This window comes from Leptonychotes weddellii, chromosome 14, assembly GCF_054177405.1.
Source record: "Leptonychotes weddellii isolate Sample4059 chromosome 14, ASM5417740v2, whole genome shotgun sequence".
NCBI lineage: Eukaryota > Metazoa > Chordata > Mammalia > Carnivora > Phocidae > Leptonychotes > Leptonychotes weddellii.
The window spans coordinates 56,357,529-56,375,295 of record NC_138382.1 but is presented as its reverse complement, the minus strand read 5'-3'; the positions used below and the strand labels follow the sequence as shown (position 1 = coordinate 56,375,295).

The 17,767-nt window shown below is 35.8% G+C and overlaps 1 protein-coding gene across 2 annotated transcripts in view; it reads right to left on the bottom strand.

Moving 5' to 3' along the window:
* The window catches only part of TMEM38B (transmembrane protein 38B), a 52,927-nt gene extending 35,389 nt beyond the window's left edge, over positions 1-17,538 (bottom strand). For both annotated transcript variants that reach the window (XM_081803317.1, XM_081803316.1), the window contains exons 1-2: positions 17,283-17,538; positions 4,753-4,909 (exon numbers count right to left, since the gene is read on the bottom strand). In XM_081803317.1, coding sequence (XP_081659443.1) covers positions 4,753-4,909; positions 17,283-17,394 — 269 coding nt within the window. In that variant the 5' untranslated portion in view covers positions 17,395-17,538. The remainder of the gene's footprint in view (positions 1-4,752; positions 4,910-17,282) is intronic.
* Positions 17,539-17,767: the final 229 nt, after the last annotated feature.

Genomic DNA, 17,767 nt, shown 5'->3' with positions numbered 1-17,767 from the left:
AGTGATGGGTATTAAGGAGGGCACGCACTGCATGGAGCACTGGGTGTTATACGAAAACAGTGAATTGTGGATCACTACATCAAAAACTAATGATGTACTGTATGGTGACTAACATAACATTAAAAAAAAAAGATAAATTATGAGGGAAAAAAGGAATGGAGGGGGAACCTATAAAAAAACTTAAGAGACATTAATTTTTTTAATAGGCATGACTAAATTATAGTGTCTAGGGATGAACATTTGGAAGATAAAATTATAAAAATATACAAGCAATTACCATAAAAGTCAAGATAATGGTGTGCTACTGTAATGGTTATTTAAGGTGGGAAAAGCATTGTGATTGGAATGGGACACACAGAAGGGACTTCTAGGATGAACTGGCAAAGCCTTATCTCTTGACTTGGAGAGTGGTTTCAAGGTTATACTTTATAATAATTCATTAGGCAAAATATTTGTTTTTTGTGGTTTTCTGAATTTTCACTTTATAATAAAAAGATTCTTATTCTAAATGATGGAAATGCAGTTTTCATTATATTACAGTTCTTTACACTTTGCATATATTTTATAAATATTCTTTTGTACCTATTCAATATTAATTGAAAAGTTTTTTTTTATTTTTTTTTAAAGGTTTTATTTGACAGACAGCACAAGCAGGGAGAGTGGCAGGCAGTGGGAGAGGGAGAAGCAGGCTCCCCACAGAGCAAGGGAAGCCCGATATGTGACTCAATCCCAGGACCCCGGGATCATGACCCACGCCGAAGGCAGTCGCTTAACCAACTGAGCCACCCAGGTGCCCGGAAAATTTTTAAAGAAAAAAACATATTGTAATAATAAATAAAGACAAAAAGATTTGGTCCTAAAAAAAGAAAACTGTTCAAAACGAAAACTCATCTAGGGATGCCTGGGTGGCTCAGTGGGTTAAGCGCGTCTGCCTTCGTCTCAGGTCGAGCCCCACATCAGACCCCCTGCTCAGAGGGGAGTCTGTTTCTCCCCCTTCCTCTGACCCTCCGGGCTGCTTGTGTGTGCTCTCTCTCTCTCCAAATAAATAAATATATAAATAAATCTTTAAAAAAAAATGAAAACTCATCTTGGTTAAGATCATAGTCCAAATGCTAAGTTGAACTCAGACCCTGCCATTCACCAATTCCCTAAGCCTCAATTTCCTCCTATGTAAAACTGGGATAATAAAAGATCTGAGGTTAACAAATAATTAAACACTATACTATTAATTCACCATATAAAAATGCATTTATTTTCCATTTCTAACATACCTTTTAATTTAAGCCAAGAAAGCATCCATTTATAGACAAGCAATTTTTTTTTTCATTTAAGGGATCAAATAATCAAGAGCTATAATTCCTTACTACTCAATTACAGAAATCCCTTATAACAATACATAGCAGTTCATTTCTTTAGCAATGTATTTACTGAACCTAGAAAAGTACTTATCACACAGTTCACAAAACAAAGTCCCTGTTCTGAGAAACTATTATTCTAGTAGAATGAGACAGACCAACATAAAAAGAAATAGATAATACGTGAGACAGTAATAAGCCTAAGAAGAAAAATAAAGAAGGATTATGTGATACTCATGGGGGAGGAGGTGCTATTTCAGTCAGGGAGACCTCTCTGAAAAAAGAAAAAAAAAAAAACAAGCTTTCTGGGGAAACAGTATTACAGAGAGAAGACTGCAAGCACAAAAGTACTGAGGTAGAAAAGCACCTTATGTATTCAAGAAATGGTAAAACCAATGGTGGCTAAAACAATGAACAGGAGTACAGTGGAAAGACTACATCAGAAAGAATGAAAGGGAAGATATTGTAAGGTTTTATAGGCCATAGTAAGAGTTTTAGATCTTGTTCTTAATCAGGTAAGAAACCACTGAGCATAGGAGTAATATATTCTAATTTATTTTTATTTTTATATTTTTTAAGCAGGCTCGACACCCAGCGTGCCAGCGTGGAGCCCGACACAGGGCTTGTACTCATGACCCTGAGATCAAGAGCTGAACACTTAACCTACTGCACCACCCAGGCACCCCTCTAACTTATTTTTAAATAATCACTTTGTCCATCCAAGAAAGAGTGGTGGTTAGTATACAGGAGCAGAAGTAGAAGTGACAGTAAGTGTCAGACTCTGGATATCCTACTTTTTATATAGTTTCAGCATTATAAATTTATTTATAATATATAATTATAAAATTATAATAAATTAAATTATAAAATTATAATTACAATAAATGCTAAGCTAGTATCTTTTTAAAATATTGTTATAGAAATAAAAGTGTTTGAGTAAGCCTTTTAAAACACAGCATTATACCCCCTAGGTCCATCCATGTTGTTGTAAATGGCAAGATCTCATTCTTTTTTATGGCTGAGTAATACTGCACCATATATATGTGTGTATATATATGTGTGTGTGTATATATATATATACATACACACACCATATTTTTTTATACATTCATCTATGGATGGACACTCGGGTTGCTTCCATATCTTGACTATTGTAAATGACGCTGCAATAAACAAAGAGGTGCATGTATATTTTCAAATTAGAATCTTCATTTTCATTTTACCCAGTAGTGGAATTACTAGATCATATAGTAATTCTATTTTTAATTTTTTAAGGAGCCCTCATTCTGTTTGCCACAATGGCTGCACCAACTTGCATTCCTACCAACAGTGAAAGAGGGTTCCTCTTTCTCCACATCCAGGCCAACACTTGTTTCTTGTGTTTTTCATTTTAGACATTCTGACAGGGTGTGAGGTGATATCTCACTGTACTTTTGATTTGCATTTTCCTGATAATTAGTGATGTTAAACATGGACCTAGATGGTATAATGCTATATAAAATAAGTCAGTCAGAGAAAGACAAATACACTATGATTTCACTTATATGTGGAATTTAAGAAACAAAACAAACAAACAAAGAAAAAAAGAGACCAAAACACTCTTAAATACAGAGAACAAACTGCTGGTTGCCAGAGGGCAGCTGGGTAGGGAGATGGCTGAAATAGATAAAGGGGTTTAAGAGTACACTTATCATTATGAGCACTGAGTAATGAATGTATAGAATTCTTGAAACATTTTACTGTACACCAAAACTAATAAAACACTATATGTTAATTGTACTTACTGAAAGAAAGAAAGAAAGAAAGAAAGAAAGAAAGAAAGAAAGAAAGAAAGAAAACAAACACATAGCAAGACTATACTTTAAGAGATGGTTAAACAAGTCTATGAGAGATAGGGGCACCTGGCTGGCTCAGTTGGTAAAGCATGCACTCTTGACGTCAGGGTCATGAGTCTGAATCCCATACTGGGAGTAGAGTTTACTTAAAAAACAAACAAACAAACAGGGACGCCTGGGTGGCTCAGTCGTTAAGTGTCTGCCTTCAGCTCGAGTCTTGATCCCAGCATCGTGGGATTGAGCCCCACATCGGGCTCCCTGCTCCACGGGAAGCCCTCTCCCACTCCCCGTGCTTGTGTTCCCTCTCTTGCTGTGTCTCTGTGTCAAATAAATAAAACCTTTAAAAAAAAAAACTAATTTATGAGAGATAGTGGCTGTTAAATGTCAAGGCTCTAAAGTCAAATTTCCTGGTTTTGATCCTAGTTCAATCACTTACTAAACATGTAAATTTTAGCAAAGTTTCTCAATACCTCGGTTTTCTCATCTGTCAAATGCAAAAAATGGTTACCTTATATGACTCTTATGATTAAATATGAATATAAAGAATTTAGCTGATATACAGTTAACAACTCAGTAAATATTAGCTATCAAATTTATTATTCTACTTCCACTTGTTTCCACTGCCACAGGTTTCCACTATTAACTTTTTCCCATTGCCACTACTATTTATAATATTCCCTTTTAAGACTGGTTACATATTCATTTAAAAAATTATCACAATAAAAATGAACTTTAAGTGCTCCTAACATTATATATTTGATTTTTTTTAAAAGATTTATTTGACAGAGAGAGAGGGAACACAAGCAGGGGGAGTGGGAGAGGGAGAAGCAGGGCTCCCGCTGAGCAGGGAGCCAGATGTGGGGCTCGATCCCAGGACCCTGGGATCATGACCTGAGCTGAAGGCAGATGCTTAATGACTGAGCCACCCAGGCGCCCCGATATTGTTTTTAATCAAAAGTATAGTTTCTGCTTCAGAGGTAGCAAAGCACTGATTGTATTATAGTTTTTTTTTCCCCAGCTTGATGGATCAATCTTAAGGATAACTAAATATTTTAATTTGTAAGAATCCAAAGCAATTCCTGCTAACATTTTTTCTTCACTTCAAAACTAAATTAAAAACAAAATTAATGTTAAATCCCATAAGGCTCTGAAAAATCCAACACGGACTATGACAAGAACGATTATTACATATGAATCATAATCACTTGGATTTTTGTGTAGTTGGTCACATTCTTGATTTTATCCTGTTGTATATCTGTGTGTATGAGTTAGATAAACTGTTTGGGGCCAAATATTTGGTGCCCTGTATCACATCTGACAAGCTTCCAACTAAAGATACATACGATGGTAACAATACTTGCCTCTGGGACAGGATAAAAGCCAAGGGTGAGAAAGAGACACGCTTTGCACTTAAAAACACTGGCTTTATCTAGATTCCTTCCTTTGCACATGCATTCACTTTTCAAGAACATAAAATAGGTTTTAAAGAAAAAAATTCATTTACTAAGAATTTACAAAACAATTTTTAAAATGTCTCACAGTTCATCATAACGGCAGCTTACCAGATTGAAGATGCCAGTAATATATTAGTGGTGTTTGCAAGAAACCTCAACGGAGGCTCTGCAAGCAATACACAGGATAAAATTCCTCCACCAAAGCAATGGAGCATAGCAGTAAACCAGCTTGAAAGAGGATTCTTCCATGCCACTGCCGCAGCTCCTGAAATGGTAAAGTAAAAATGTGGTCTGAGATAATTGTATACTAAACAAATCCTAAAGTCCCAGTGGCACTAAAGAAATAAACTTAATTTCTTAACTTTCAAAAGCTTACTATTACTCATAGGTGTGACAATGACAATCATCATAAACTCTATCTTTTGTTCTTTAAAGCAAGACTGGAAACATTTTAAGACATACGTGATTTGGGCCACCTTTAAAATACTCTGTTCAGGCTCTTACTGCCAGTTTCCTAGTAGCACATTATTATAAACAATCTCCCTACTTACTCTCTCCTTTTATTCCCAGCCTTATTTAAGTACTTCCAGTTGATATGTCACAGCATATTTTAAGAAAAATTTATTATCTTAAGTACTTTAGAAAATAAAAGCTGAAATAAACAAACTAAGCTTTTAACATGACAGGCTAGAAACAGAGTAACAAAATAAACCCAGAGGTGAAAGGTTGATGAGGAACAGATATATACATAATCTTAAAATGCCTCCTAACAACTTATTAATTACAGAGGGAAACAGTAATTTTAGAGTGGAGAAACCTTGCAGATATCACTGTAAATAAACATCAGATGACTCCTGTTATGATTCACTAAGAACACATCTTTATTTCTATAGTATTGCTACCAAAAACATACAACCTGAACTAATCTAATCAGATACACCCAAACTGAGGGCACTTCTGGAAAAAAAACATGGCCTAAACTTTAGCAATGTCAAAGTCAAGAAATTAAAAAAAAAAAAAAATGCTCCAGATTAAATAACATTATGTCAAAGTCAAGAAATTAAAAAAAAAAAAAAAATGCTCCAGATTAAATAACATTATGTCAAAGTCAAGAAATTAAAAAAAAAAAAAAATGCTCCAGATTAAATAACATTAAAGAGACAACTACATGCAACGTATATTCTAGATCATATCCTGGAGTGGGAAAGAATATTTATAAATGACCTTTTTGGATGACTGATGAAATCTAAATATGGACCCTGGCTTAATAATGGTGTTGTATCACTGTTAAACTTTCTGATTTTAGTAACAGTTCTGTGGTTCTGAAATATTAACACACTTAAGTAATTTGAAGTAACTGGGCAAATGCTTCCAATTTACATTCAAGTAGTTCTGAAAAAATAATATGCATAAATAAAAACGTTCAAAGAGATGTGAAAGTACAAACTTCTAGTTATAAAATGAGTAAGTTCTGGGGATCTAATGTACAGCATAGTGACAATACAGTACACTTGAAATTTGCTAAGACAGTCAATCATAAGTCACCACCACCAATTAAAAAAAAGGTAACTATGTGAGATGATGGATGTGCTAATTAACTTGATTGTTATAATCATTTAGCAATTCATATGCATATCAAACCATCAAATTGTACATTTTAAATATATATAATTTTGTCAATTATACCTCAATAAAGCTGGAAAAAAAATAAATGGGGCAAAATGTAAATGGTTGGTGAATCTAAGTATACAAGAATTCCTTGACCTATTCTGGTAACTTTTCTGTAAGTATGAAATATCAAAGGGAAAGTACAAAAAAAAAATAAACTCAGCCAGAGAAATAGAAACAATTTATAAAAATAAAAGTAGAAACCCACTAAAGAGAAGCTAGAATAGGGAGATGGAGATGGGCAATCAATAAAGCCAACCCAAAGCTGTTCTTGAAAAGACCAATAAAACCAACCATTGTTCAACAAGTCTGAGAAAGGGTAGGAACAAAAATAATGCAAAACATTAGAAGGAAAATTAAGGAAATAGTTTTATAGGGTTTTTTAATTACAGGAAAACAACATGCATTTAATCTAATAAATGTGAAGATGTAGTTGAAATGGACAATTAGCAAAATTCCCTTAGGATAGAAACTTGTACATATAACTATGGAAAAAAAACTACAAGGCAAAAATCTATCTTAAGAAAGGTGTTAACCCCAATAAACTAATGGAAAACATTTACCAAATATTTTTGGATTACTCATTTTTATGCTATATAACCATTATGGAATATAGCAAAGGAGAAAAACTTAAATCATTCTATGAAACAACATAATCCTAACATCAAAAATTATAAAGAAAAAAAGAGAGTGAGAGAGGAAGGAGGAAAGGAAAGAGATAGGAAGGGAGGGAGGAAGGAAAGGAAAAAGATACACTATAATTCTAACTTATGAGTATAATGCACCAATATATTAATAACAAATTGAAATCAGTAGTTTTTTGAAAAGATAATAAATCATGACCAAGTAGATTTTATCCAAAGAATTAAAAAAGGATTCAATATTTAAAAATTCATTTAAATCATTCACTATGCTAACAAATTATCATCTCCCCTTTAGACAGTTAAAGACTTAAAAATTCAATATTCCTGATTTTTAAAAAAATCAAGCAATCTAAGAACAGAAAGAAAAGTACTTAACCTGAATAAAGCTATAAAGGAAAAGACTTTTCTGACCTCACCAAAATTTTTTTAAATTTTATTTTATTATGTTATGTTAATCACCATACATTACATCATTAGTTTTTGATGTAGTGTTCCATGATTCATTGTTTGCGTATAACACCCAGTGCTCCATTCAATACGTGCCCTCTTTAATACCCATCACCAGGCTAACCCATCCCCCCACTCTCCTCCCCTCTAGAACCCTCAGTTTGTTTCTCAGAATCCATAGTCTCTCGTGGTTCGTCTCCCCTCACTAAAATTTAAAACTTCTATATGACAAAAGTCTGGCATAGTGTTTTTCAACTTACATAAGGCAAATTCCAATAAATCAACAGAAAAAGACAACAAACAGAAGAGAAAAATGAGCAAGTCACAAAGTGGGAAATATAAATGACTAATAAACATACCAAAAAAAGAAAGTCCTCCCTCAAATCACCAGTAAGCAAGAAAAAACAAAATTTAAAAAGATGTTATATTTCTCACACATCCAACTGGCAAAAAAAATTTACAGCTTAATATTTATTAATATTAACTTATTAGCTGGAAAAGGTGTGAAGAAATTCATATACTCCTGTAACAGTATTAAAAATAATTTGGGAGTATAAATTTAAATTTTTAATTTAAAACGGACTCAAGTGCCCAAGAAATTTCATACAAGAACATTAAAGCAGTGTTGTTTATAATGCTGTGAAAAAAATGAAAAAAATCTAAACAACCATCATCAGAGAACAGTTAAACCATAATCATTTGTTCTATGGAATACTACACAGGAGCAATCAAGAGTGTGATAAAGCAACATCAACATGAGAAGATCCCTAAGACATCCTATTGAGTAAAAACAAAGAACCAAATACAATGATGTTGAACACCAATATTACAGCATGGAGTCATTTATTTTTTGGAATCATTTATGAGCAAAAATGCAAACACTATACATTTCTATAGGTACATGCATATATATGAAATGCACAGAAAAGGGTCTGCAATACACCAAAAATGTTAACTGTTATTATCTCTTGAGAAAGCCTAGGATATGGGAGGATGGTCAAAGGAGATTTAAATTTATTTAATTATACTGATTATGTTGTTTAATCATATTTGAATTCTTTTTAAATAAAATGTTCATTTACTAATTGTATAATTAAACAAAATTTTAACAAATTATGTCACTCCCAATCTGTGGAATACAATGCATCTATTTAAAAGAATATAGCAGCTTTACATGCACTAATATGACAAAAAATTCATATGTATATAAATAATATGTACAGTAAGAAATCATTTACAGGAGGAAAACAGAAAACCATGTATTTCTATCAGTACATATATAAGTAATACATAAAATAAGGTCTGCAAGAATATATAACCAAACTATTAACTGTTGTTATCTCTTAGGAAAAGGCACATTTATGCAAAAACAAAACAAACTACATAAATATATGTGTGAATTCAGTAGAGTAACATCATCATACTTGGAAATTCATCTGTAGGTGCTCAGGAAAAAAAAAGAGATAAAAGTCAAATAGTACAACCCACCATTCCACACAACAAAATGTGCCCAGGAGTGAACATGAGTTGGCAGATGTGCATTTTCTGTGGTGTACACATCCTGTCAAGTGAAGTGATGCCAAGGTTTAATGATATGCATCTAGTGATAACTCAAGAAATGGTGACCTGTTCCAATCTGGAAGAAAAATCAGTTATGAGAAATGTACTAAAAGGCAGGACATCAATCTTCAGTGTAGCAATTTCCCCTAAACCTAAGAATTTTCAAGAATTATTTTGATAATACATGATCATGCTCTCTTTAAAGCCAAACTCCCACACAAAATGTGATACCACTATGTCTCTACCTAAATATTATGACCTACCTAAATATGTGTATGGGCAATAGAGCACCACGCAGTGGTGACTAATTATAACATTGGTCAGTCAGCCTAATAAATGAGCATAATCTTTTCTTTAGGTAATGGTCACTAACTCCCATACTGCACCATATTCATGTTGAAAAGCAATACAGAGGGGCACCTGGGTGGCTCAGTCAGTTAAGCATCTGTCAACCTTCAGCTCAGGTCATGTTCCCAGAGTCCTGGGATAGAGCCCCAGGCCTGGCTCCCTGCTCAGTGGGGAGTCCACTTCTCTCTCTCTCCCTCTGCCCCTCCCCCCATTTGCCTGCACCTGTCTCTCTCTCTCTCTCAAATAAATAAAATCTTAAAAGAAAAAAAAAAAAGCAATATAGAGTACTTAAGGGTATAAATCCTGGCACCAGCCCGTACTCTATGTGAACTCAACAAGCTAATTGTTAGCTTTCCCACAACTTAAAAAAAAAAAAAAAATACGCATACACACAGAAGAGGTAAAGAAAAAAGTAACCTACATCACAGGGTTGTTATAAGGATCAACTAAGGATCAATTACAAGTGAGTACTTTGAAATCATTTAGAATGGGGGCCTAGCACATAGTAAGCAACTAAGTATTAGCTTATCACTATTATTACGTAAGTAAATAAAAATGAAAAGCAAAATTACCCTCTCCTATTTCTGCCATTCTATCACACTCCTATTCTGAGTTGTCTGAGACAACTTTCAGACTTCCCTATGCTTATTTACACACACACACACACACTCTTTTTCCCCCTTACTCTTAACTCTCTCCCAACCCTACCGTGTGTGTGTGTGTGTGTGTGTGTGTGTGTGTGTGTCTGTCTCTCTCTCTCTCTCTCCCTCTCTCTCAGGCATACCCTGGTTAGCTCTGGGAATGCATTCTGAAAATGGAAGTTCTAACTGCATGAGAGCCATAATCATAGCACAGTCACCATGAAGAACACATTTGAAGGTAACTGATTACTTTGAATAAACATACAATTAGGAATACTCACTGGTGTCCGTCCTCTGTGTTCCTTGGTATTACTCTAATGGAGATTTAGCATTACCTTCATCCATCTGATACTCACCACTCACTGACTCAGCCAAATTCAAATGTACCCAGGTTTTCCTTTGACCATAAAAACAATCTGAATCAAATTTACCAAATGATTTCATACAAATGATTTGCTCATGTAATATTCATTTCTGATTAAGTCTGTCAAAATAGCTCTTTTTCCTCAACTTGCACATTTTATTCTTTCCTCTTAAGACATATCACATTCTAGATTTTGTTTTTAAGTGTTAGCTCCATTATAAAGTTCTTACCTATTAAAATTCTAAGAGACTTTAGTATAGAGTAGGTGCTCTATAAATGTACTGAATGACAGAAAAATATATGGAAGTATTTCAAGAGCTCAAATATTATGATTTTACTACCATGAATTTCCCTTTGTATTGTCACAAATCAAAGAGGCATCTGTAATTACATACCAGTTTTGTAACGTCTTTGTAGGACCACTAAACCCTCTTGGCTTAAGTTTCAACTTTCATAAAATAAGGATTAAAATAAGGAAATACACATAAAAACACACTTATTACCTAGTACATGGGAGACACTTTGTTGATTTATTTACTGATCACAACCTGCAGAAAAAGTAGGCAAAATGCAACCCTTGGATGCTTTTATTCTGAGCCCAAGATCTAATTCTTTTGAGTTCTTATTGCAAGGATGGGATGAAAACAACACACCACAGCTCTAAAAAAGTACTCATAACCCCAAGAGACTTAATCAGTGATACTAAGATTTTATTAGAGAAAAAAAGAAAGGAAAAGAACAGAATTGAAGGGTCCCCCTCACATGAATCTTTTTTGCCTAACTTTCAAAATTATGTCAGCTAGAAAAATTTCCCTAACTCAAATTGGTCTTTCTATAAAGTTCTCTTCAGTACACACACTGTGGTAACACATTTTACAGTATGAGGCAGTCTTATGACAAATTTCTTTAGGTGTTATGTTCCTTTGTATATATCACACCAGTACCAGAATTAGTTTATCGTGAAGTTAAACTGTGAAAATACAGATAGTTAACCAGAAACAGCTTGTATATCTTTCCAGCATATAAATAATTTTCAGTAGGAAAAAATAGTTAATATGATAGCTTTAATTTTTTTCTCAGTTTTAAAACAAAGATGTATTCCTTTAGCTAAGGAACAAGCTGTGTTAAGATATGTTATTTTATTTTTAACATGCTGATATTTAGAAGACAAAAAATTCTCTGTCCTACCTTGAGTTAACATATTTGTGATATGCTAGCAATAGAATTATTTTCCCCAAAACTCTTAGCAAAATTTGTCACATTGAGGCCTTACTCTAATGCAAAGTATATGAGTTTTGAAGCACTCATAAGCACCTATGGACTTTAACATCAAAATATTTTCATTATGAAATGAAAGCTAGAAAATAAAGTCATATTCTACTTCCAGTTTTGGATCAAGTCTGAATCATACTGGGCCAAGTAAATCCACAGACCCACCTTGTGGTTATTTCCCCAGTTCCTTAATGTATAACTAGAACAGACATAGTTGGCAACTGACACAAAGCCCATACTGATCCTCTGATCTATGGAGTAAGGATCAGTATGGTAGAAACATTCAAGTAGAAGCTCCTAGAGTTTCTTCTCCTCCTGAAGGTATTTTTAAAAAGCAATACCACAGAGATGGGTGCCATAACCAAAAATATCAAAGATGAAAAGGTGGTGATAACTATCACATCCCATTTAACTTGCTTATTTGGTCTATACGTAAAGCAGATGGATCTTGGAAAATGTGGATTATCATAAATGTAGACAGGTAGTGATTCTGATTGCAGCTGGTATTCAAGATCCAGTATTTTTACTGCAATAAAGCAACATAACCCCTATAACCTGGGAGGCAAATCCTTTTTCTCCGTATTAATTTGCAAGGAACCCCAGAAACACTTTACTTTTACCTGGCTAGGTGAACAGTACACTATTGCAGTCCTGCCTTAGGTCTATGTCAACTCTCCTGCTCTCCAACAAAGTCCACAGAGATTTTGATCATATTGGGAATCCATACATCACACTGGTCCACTACACTGATGACACTGTACTTACTGGATCTACAGGCAGGTAGTAGCCAGTACTTTAGATATCCTAACATGACATACGCAAACCAGAAAGTAGGAAATTAAACTTCACTGCCAGGATTATGTACCAGTCAGAGTCCAGTTAGGAAAGAGAAAATACATGGTTATTTTAACAGAGAGAATTTACTATAAAGACGTTAAGTATAAAATTGTTAACTATATTGTTGAAAAGGTAAAAAGTCAATACTATGGTATCACAGCAGTTATCAACTACAGACAGGAGTTTACCACAGCTGGGGAAACAAAGGATGGGTTGAAATTATTTAAACTTAGAAACTTGTGAACAAACATCTCTTTAGAACCAAAACTGAGATTCCTAAGGAGGGAACACTGCTCAGCTGTTGTTCTAGTCCAGCCCACTCACTCTACAAATAAAATATTGAGTTTTAAGTTCTTATCCCAAACTACCAAGTTAGTGATAGAGTTTTAACAGTGGTCTCCTGATTTTATGAGCTCTTTCTACCACACCACACTCCCTGACCAATATTTTATGTCATGTCAATCAAATATTCTTTCACTTAAAAGTTAAAGATATTCAAGTAAGATTCTCTAAACTAACGGAAGTATTGTGAGCTGTCATTTCTGAGACATCCTTTTCCACCCTACAGTGGGGAGGAAAAACTGTCACTTTTTAACATATCACATAACATAAGGGGCTTTTAGGGTTTCATGAATGTTCTATTTTTATCTGGATGTTGATTAAATAGATGTGCTCGTTTTTAAAATTCACTGATCTATACATTTACAATTTTTGTACTTTTCTGTATGCTTTTATGTGTGGATTCATAAAGACAGCAAAACTATGCTGCCACCTTTACAGAATCATCAGAACTGACAAATTCTTGACATATTAATCCTTTCATTTCCTACAAATTAGAAGGGGGAAAAATAATAAGCTTTATTCCTGGATTTAATTCCTAAAAGCAAAGGAAAAACTCACTGGTGATAAAGAAATGACAGAAATCATGGGAGAAAATAATTTTCTTATTGAGAAATTGCTAAATATTGAGAAACCAGAAACATTAAATGGACCTGCAAAAAGAGAGCACAGAATATTTGAGAACTTTGGAATTAGCCGAAGACCAAGCTCCATAATTTATTAACGGATGTGACTTAAATACGGTTATTTTATTCCTGTAAGGCTATTGCTCATCTGTAAAATGAGTTCAATGATACCTACCTTAAAGAGATGTGAATTAAGATACTACAGTGTTTCTGCATGTATCTGAAATGAATACTATTATTGTATAGGAAAGGTAGGAAAACCTTATGTGATACTATCAAAAAAAGACGACGACAAAAGCACAACTGAGTTCCTTCAGGGCTACAACAGCATCTTTCATCTTGGTATCCTCAATATCTAATATAGTGCCTGATATGCAGTGGAGTTTCAATAAATATTTGCTTAACTGAACTCCCTGTGATTCGAGAAAGGTTAGCAAAATAGTGATGGGAGAATTAAGGAGAAAAATAGATTTTGTGTATAAAAATCAAGTAGAAATAATTGTAGATTAAATTTTCAGGAAGTCTTACAGAAAATAGCAACTGGATTATGAATGTATGACTGAAGAAATGTGTTTATTTTAATGAAGATTTAAATAAGAAAAGACAGAAGGCAGATTAAAAATGTAAGATAAGAGAGATTAAAGTTGATGATGTAAACTTTCCGTTAAATGGTTTCTGACTAACAGCCCTCAAGGCAGCATTTTCCAACCTCCTAATAAAATACCCAGGAAAATGGAAAACAAACAAGCAAAACCTATCCTACTAACTAAAACTAAAAACTATAGATAATCAGATGCCAAGGTTTAGGAGAAACTAAAGTTAATTATTTACAAATGGAGGTAAATTAAGAAATAAAAAACAGGGGCACCTGGGTGGCTCAGTCAGTTAAGCATCTGCCTTCAGCTCAGGTCAGGATACCAGGGTCCTGGGAGGAGCCCGACATCCGGCTCCCCACTCAGCTGGGAGCCTGCTTCTCCCTCTCCCTCTGCCTGCCATTCTGCCTACTTCTGCTCTCTCTCTCTGTCAAATAATAAACAAAACCTTAAAATAAATAAATAAATAAATAACAACCCAGTTTATTAAGTACCCTGATGTCTTTGCTTGAAGCACAAGTCATATGGAAAAGGAGGGGAAAACCATAATCTTTATATGGATTTGAAGGCCTACAGCCTGAACCAAACAAAAAAGGGATGCTGTCCTTATCCACACCACAGAAAGAAAGAGTTAATCCCCTTTACCCTCTTGTTTCCACTAGCATTTTTTAACGTCTACGTAAAGACATATAAGATGTACGTAGTAGGAAAGTGAGGAATGAGGTATTGGCAGTGGTAGAGCACATTCCAAAAGTCAAGAGACTCAAGGAATAACATGCTTGAGAGAATAAAAAGAAGAATCCTGGTACTACATGGATGAACTGTAGCTTTATTGTACTATTGGTCTAAGTTCTACAGAATCAGTCAACGGGGGTTAGGGAAAAGTTGCCAATTAAGTAAAAATTTATATAAAGTATTGGCAAATCAAAATCCCTATGCTTAAAATAATACTGCAAACAAAAATAATACCTCAAACAAATAGAGTTTATCCCAAGAATGTAAAGATGATTCATCATTTTTTTAAGTTTTAATTTTTATTTATTTTTTTAGTAATCTCTACACCCAACACGGGGCTTGAATTCACAACCCTGAGATCGAGTCGCATGCTCTTCTGACTGAGCCAGCCAAGCACCCCTGATTTATCATCTTAAAAAATGTATTACATTACAATTTAAATAGGAAAAACAATATGATCAACTCAATAAGAAGTGGAAATACAAACTGCCAATAAACTTAAGCAGCACACATTCAGTAACCATGACAGATGGAAATGAAAACTATTTTTCTTATCATCAGAATAACAAGATATTTACGAACGGTAACAAAGTGGGTAAAAACAAATACTGTGGAAGAAAAAGGCAGTCTAAGACATTCCTGGCAAAAGCTTAAAAAGGTACACCCTTTTGTATGAATTCTATCATTTTTACCTGTTTACAAGCACTGCTACTGGAATGTAAAATATTTTTCACACCATGTGTAATTTATGTTTTAGCATTCAATTAGTCCAGTGCTTCTCAAATTTTTTGGTCTCAGGACTCCTTGCGCCCCTAAAAATTAGTGAGCAGATGAGTGGTTGCAGGGACGGGGGGAGGGCTGACTACAAAGGGGCAGGAAGGAATCTGGAGTGAGTGATGAAACTATTGTATATCTTGATAATGGTGGTAATCACATGTCTGTATGTGTTTTCCAAAATCATAAACTTTATTATTAAAAAGGGTGAATATAATATATGTAAATTAAACCGTTAAAGTCAGACCTGAAAAAAATTCTTGAAGACTCCAAAGAGCTTTTATTTGAGTTACAGGCAGCAATATTTAGCATATTAGAAATTGTCAACTGAGAAAATTTTAAAGTAGTACTTAATGTTTTCATTTTAAAAATACTAACTGTACTAAATGTTAACATAAATTATGCATTCTTTATGAAAAATAACTTTTCCAAAGCAAAAAACATTTAGTGAGAAAAGTCCCACTGTTTTATATGTTAGCAAATCCTTTTAATGTCTGGCTTCAAAGAAAAAACAGCTGGACTCTCATATCTGTTTCTGTACTCAGTCTGTTACAGTGTCACAGGTCATGTAGCCTCTGGAAAACTCCACTGTACACTTGTGAGAAAATCAGTGTAAAAAAGACAAATAACATCGGCATATTATTATGAAAATAACTTTGACCTGGAACTGTCTGGAACCCCAAGGGTTCCTGGACCACACTTTGAGAACCTGATGTAGCCTATACAAGAAAGTTTCAAATATTGAATACGGCATGACGATGTACTTCTTTTCAAATCAGGGAAACACTTTCTTACGCAGATTATCTGTCCTGATTTAATAAAACAGTCACCTTTTCCAGGTCAAAACTTTTACCAAACAATGCTTTAGACTGGGCTACAAACATCAATGTAAATGAAAAATATTTCCGAGACCAAACAGTTTAAAAACAAAACAAAACAAACAACAGTCCATAAGAGGTACAGCACCTCCTCAAGCCCTCACTCCTTACTCTCTCTATAGCACCAGGCAGCATGAACAGGGAGAAAGTAGAAAAAGAAAATAAATGACTCAAAGAAAGAAGAGATCCATAAAACCAAAAGGCAAACAGAGTAACTACAAAAATAAAGCAGTACAGGAGCAAACATATCCTGAATGTAAAATACAAGAAAATACAAATATTGCTCCCTGGCCGTATACTAAAAAAAACAAACAAACTCAAAATGCTGTATTCAGACTCTACCCCCAGGCTACAGACAGGGACTCTTGGACGGTGTCACTCATAAGACGGAAAATGGGGATCCACTCTCTTCCAACAATCACTAAGCAAGATGACAGAGCGCTGCATTAAGGGGAATCTGGTGTGCCTGCTTGAGGCTTTTTAACTATTGATACAACTTTCAGAACTACTCATTCCAAGCGACCAAGTCCCACTTGCTGTCCCCGGGAGCTCTGTCCCACGGTGACTTTTAAATACTGTACTTTCCAAGGAAGTGGTGGCACCACCGGGAGACGGCGCACATCCTGGGCGGGCGCAGGCAGGACCCGGGCTCCCAAATGCCGCGGCGGCTTCCCTGTCACCTGTCCCTGACCCGGCGTCGCGGACCCAAGGTCGCGCCGCCTTTGACGAATACCGGGGCCACCGCGCTTCCCTGCCTCAGTTTCCCCACCTGCGCTTGAGGGGTCGGAAGGGTTGGCTCGCGGCGCCCCTCCAGCTCGACTACAGGACTCCGGGACACTGGCAGCTTGGCCGTTCAGGCGGCTCAGGCTGCCCTCTCGGTGAGGGGGCCGGTCTGCGGCTCCCGGCACTCACCTGGCTGACGCTTCAGCGCCATCACGGACACCAGGTAGTGGGCGATGTCAAAGAAGGGGAACATAGACGTGCGAGAAAAGGCAAGGGTCAGCTCATCCCACGGAGAATCCATGACGACGACCGACCACAGCAGACGAAGCAGCCCGGGCGACGGGTTCCTGCCGTGCGCAGCGAAAAGTGGGGGAGGGGGCCTCCGCGGCCGCGCGCCCTTCCGCGCGGCCTGGAGGAGCCCTGCGCGTGCGCCCTGGGACCGGCGCCGGAGCGCTTTGGGGCGGGGCCGTGTGGCCCGGGAGTGGGCGGAGCGAGCGGCTTCCTTGCTGTTTCGGCGGGGCTGGGCCTGGTTCTCCAAGTAAGGGTCTGGCATCTTCGCGCTGGAAGCTGTGCCAGATCTAGGAGAACGGGCAGATGAACGTAACATACATAATGATTTTAAAAATACATTACTGGGGCGCCTGGGTGGCTCAGTTGGTTAAGCGACTGCCTTC